A 4,367-nucleotide genomic window follows, 5' to 3' on the forward strand; every position below is an offset into this window, starting at 1 on the left:
TTTGTTTTTTTTTCATTGCAAAAGGTTTCGAAACATTTTGCTACAGTATGTCCTAATGAACATGTCCCTGTCTAATGCCACTGTGCTGCGGAGGCTCTGGTCTGGTTTGGCTCTGTGTGTCTGACTGAAAGGTCTGGCCTAGATCAAAGCAGACAACATTTGAAAGCCTTCTTGATCTTGCCTTCTTTTCCACCCTTGTCCTTGCTCTCTGACATTTTCTTTTTTCGCACCTCCCTCATGAGATCAAAGAATACCTGAAAAGAATGGACAGTTATTATTTCAACCATATAGTTACATTGAAAGTTGTTTTACTGTTAAGGTTGTTTTTAAAATCATGCTTGCTTGTCGTTTCTGGTATCCCATGTGTTGAAACACATTCCTATAACCTAATTCCACCCCCCCCCCATCTAAAAATGTAGAACTCCTAAGAAAGAAATTACATGAAGGTGTATTGTTCCTAGTCCTACTGTAGCGAAGTGCACAGTATGTTTAAGTTTGGTTACATACCTTGTCAACGTTGGCTCGTGTCTTGGCTGAGGTCTCCACGTACTGCACCCCCCACTCCTCTGCCTTGGCCCTGACCTCGTCCAACGACACCTGCCTACGGTCCTCCAGATCCGACTTGTTCCCCACCACCAACAGAGGGATGGTATCGTTCTCTGCTTTCACCCGCATAATCTGCTCCCTAGGAAGACACATACAATACATTAGTCCTGATGAAGACCCAGTTGGATCTAAACACTGTCCTAAAAAAAAAAAAAAACTTAACACTGGGGTGTAATTAGCAGGAGCAGATCAAATTAGGTGTCAAATGAAAGCTTAGGATATACTTTTTTTGATGGCATAAGTAAAGGCTTTGATTTCTGGATAAACAGATGGGGAAAGTATCAGAAATACATCAAAACACAATGTTGACGTAAAGACCCCTGCCAACTAATATGAACACATTTATTGCCTTGTGATTACGTTCCAGAAACACATGTCTTTAAGGTATTCACACCACTTAACTTACAGCCTGAATTGAACATTTATTACATTGAGATTTAATGTCACTGGCCTACACACAATACCCCCTAAATGTCAAAGTGGAATTGTTTTCAGAAATTAACAAATTCATTAAAAGATGAAAAGCTGAAAAGTCTTGAATACTTATTGACTCAACCCCTTTGTTATGGCAAGTCTAAATAAGTTCAGGAGTAAACATGTGCTTAACAAGTCCCAAAATAATTTGCATGGACTCACTGTGTGCAATAGTGTTTAACAGGATTTTTGAATGACTACCTCATCTCTATACCCCACATATACAATTATCTGTAAGGTCCCTAAGTCAAGCAGTGAATTTCAAACACTGAATCAACCACAAAGGCCAGGGTGAATAGAAGGAAGCCTTTACAAAATACAAATATTCCAAAACATGCATTCTGTTTGCAACAAAGCACTAAAGTAATTCTGCAAAAAATGTGACAAAGCAATTCACTTTTTGTCCTGAATACAAAGTGTCATATTTGGGGCAACTCCAATACAACACATTACTGAGTACCATTTTCAAGCATAGTGGTGGCTGCATCATGTTATGGGTATGCTTGTAACGTTAAGGGGTTTTTCAGGATAAAAAAATATATATACATGGAATGGAGCTATGCACAGGCAAAAGCCTAGAGGAAAACCTGGTTCAGTCTGCTTTCCACCAAACACTGGGAGATGAATTCACCTTTTAGCAGGACAATAACTTAAAACACAAGGCCAAATCTACACTGGAGTTGTTATCAAGAAGACAGTGAATGTTCCTGAAGGGCTTAAAGTTTATATAAAGCACTAAATGTTTCTAACTAAATACATGTATATAGCCAGAATATTTCCAGGTTAGGTCATGTGGTCCTGGCCCTATATTGTACATGGGTAAGGCATAGCCTGTCATTGGTCAGTTGATCATGTGTTTGATGTACTATAAATCGGCCTATCAGAGTGGACGTACCGGAACTCTGAGGTGGCGGTGAACGACTCATGTTCGGTGATGGAGAAGACTAGCAGGAAGCCCTCTCCGCTCCGGAAGTAGTTGTCTCTGATGGCAGCATAGTCCTCCTGTCCAGCTGTGTCCAGGATGTCAATCTGGACCTCCTCTCCATCCAGCACCACCTTCTTCCTGTAGCTGTCTGCCTTGGTGGGCTCGTAATCCTCCACAAACTAGGAGTTAGGAAGGAGTGAGGGAATTATTTTATTTACAGAATCGTAAACTCTTTTCAATGGAAAAGCAGTATTGGAGGTTTGAGTGGTAGCTTGCCCAAGTCTTTCTTTAGCCTGGGCGTCCAGACCACATTCTACAAAGGGAGCAATGTACGGAGTCTGGTAAGGACTAGACTTATCGCTCTTACCTCGTCATACATGAACTGCAGAGTGAGGGCTGACTTCCCGACACCTCCACTTCCCACCATGATCACCTTGTGCAGCACCAGAGAGCTCTGGTTCTTACTCTTTCCGGTAGACATCTTTGGATTTGGACACTGTTTGCAGCTACTACACTAACGGAAACCGCCTCCACCAACACCAGAACTTCCTACAGTTGGACACAAACATGTAAATTAGCCTACAAAACTAAAACATTTAAGTTGCAAAAGTGTCCAGAGAAAGAAGGTAGGGTTTTGTATACATATGTACATATAATGTCAAAACAGATCCACATGGACCTAAAAGGTTGACAAAACAGCCAATCTCAAAATGGCAGCTGACTGAAACATAGGCTGACCCCTATAATTTCATTAATGAGGGCAGCAGTGGTGTGGCAGCCTTCTAGGGCAAAATTATGTAGGCCTAGCCTACTGCACTTTCAGTACACACCTTCACAGCCAATAGGTTGGGAAGCAAAGCAAACATGTGCCTAGCCAAGTACCTCCTCCACGGAGTTGAGTGCTGACAGCAGTTTTTAAATGAACCTCCGACTCGCTATGCAGTCGCTAAGTAAAAAAGTGTGTTTGTCCTCTGTTGAAGCGCGTCTTTCTTTTAACATTATTATGGAGTAGAGACATCCCAAGGACCCCAGATAGCAAGGACCATAGTCAAAATAATCTGAAGGAATGATATCAGTAGATCATGAAATGGATGTATAAATCAAGCATACCACAAGAAGCAGAAGAAAAAAAATAAGTGTGTGTGAGAACCTCCTGTGTCATCAACTGAATGAAGGCATCATGTCTAGTGTAGCTGCTGCAAAAGCTAACGAGGATCCAAATATGAATTATAAAAAAATTATATAAACAATGTATTGCTACAAAACCAGAGAAAACATTCCCACAATGTAATAGGCCTTATTGTCAGTTCCAAAACAGAAACTAAAAGCATAATAAAACATTGTTCTCAGGAACTATAAGACCATAAGTTCCCCATAGCCAAAAGTATTTTTAAAATAATGCAGCTAAACGCATGTCCCTTTTAAGTGCCCTAACTACTGCCCCAAAATCACATTCCAAAGATAAAACTGGGTGGACATGTCTCCCGTCTCCCCTAGTGAAAGTTGCACCCCTACCAAAATCCAAATAGATTTTTTTTTTAAATTGATTTGAGACTTCTGATACTTTCTTCCTGCTACTTTTCTAGACCCGCCACTTTCTCTCAAGGAGCAGCTCTCGATTGGATATATACAAATTAGAAAGCTGTGGTCAACCGAATATTGGATGAGAATCTGTCAATCAAAAGACGTTAGCGCAAACTTTGGTATGTTTGACCAATATAAGATATAAATCAAAACCCGCTTCTGATATCGATTTCCACTTGTACATACTTCTACAAAAGTGCATAGAGATAGCAAACGTCTCACCTCGTAATGAGTTTGGTGTATTTCTTGGCTGTTATCCGGTATACACCATGGGAACGCTAACGTAGAGGACAAATTTCACTTACCAGCCGCAAATGCGGATATTTTGACCACTCCCGGACGTCGTGTGAAAAAAACGTTTTATGAACAGGATGTGATGTCATTTGGAATTGTGCCATCAAAGACAGTACAATATGAACAAGATGGGCGAAGACTGCTTCTCCGATCACACTTGTAGGCGATGTCATGGCGACGTTGAATAACTGATGCCGAGGTAAAAACCAAATTATGGTGTCGGTGATCTTCACGTCGGAAAGTCGGAGCTCTAGAAAGAGACCCGACTCCCGAGTTGGAAATCCGAGTAGGATGACTGTTCGAAAGGCATGCTGCATTTTTTTTAAAGACTGCATGTAAAAAAATATTAATATTTAGAAACTTGGCGCACACAATACATATGCATTTTTCCCTTTATAAATCAAACCGGCCCCGAAACTGTGCGCAGGTGAACTAGCATTAAAACTGCCTGAAAAACGCCCATCATTCAACTTTTATGTTGGCA

General features: G+C 40.9%; 1 protein-coding gene across 3 annotated transcripts; it reads right to left on the reverse strand.

Moving 5' to 3' along the window:
• On the reverse strand, window positions 1–3,948 carry ralbb (v-ral simian leukemia viral oncogene homolog Bb (ras related)). Of its 3 annotated transcripts, none has more exons than XM_014149903.2 (5): window positions 3,812–3,948; window positions 2,373–2,554; window positions 1,976–2,184; window positions 508–685; window positions 1–254 (listed from the first exon to the last, which is right to left on the reverse strand). In XM_014149903.2, exons 2-5 carry the CDS (start codon window positions 2,484–2,486, stop codon window positions 144–146), a joined length of 612 nt encoding a protein of 203 aa, XP_014005378.1. In that variant the 5' UTR covers window positions 2,487–2,554; window positions 3,812–3,948; the 3' UTR covers window positions 1–143. The 3 variants fall into 3 exon arrangements, with proteins under 3 accessions (XP_014005378.1, XP_014005381.1, NP_001134153.1); XM_014149906.2 differs by having other exon boundaries at window positions 3,895–3,913; NM_001140681.3 differs by lacking the exon at window positions 3,812–3,948 and having other exon boundaries at window positions 6–254; window positions 2,373–2,491.
• Window positions 3,949–4,367: the final 419 nt, after the last annotated feature.

This window comes from Salmo salar, chromosome ssa16 (assembly GCF_905237065.1).
Source record: "Salmo salar chromosome ssa16, Ssal_v3.1, whole genome shotgun sequence".
Taxonomy (NCBI): Eukaryota; Metazoa; Chordata; class Actinopteri; order Salmoniformes; family Salmonidae; genus Salmo; species Salmo salar.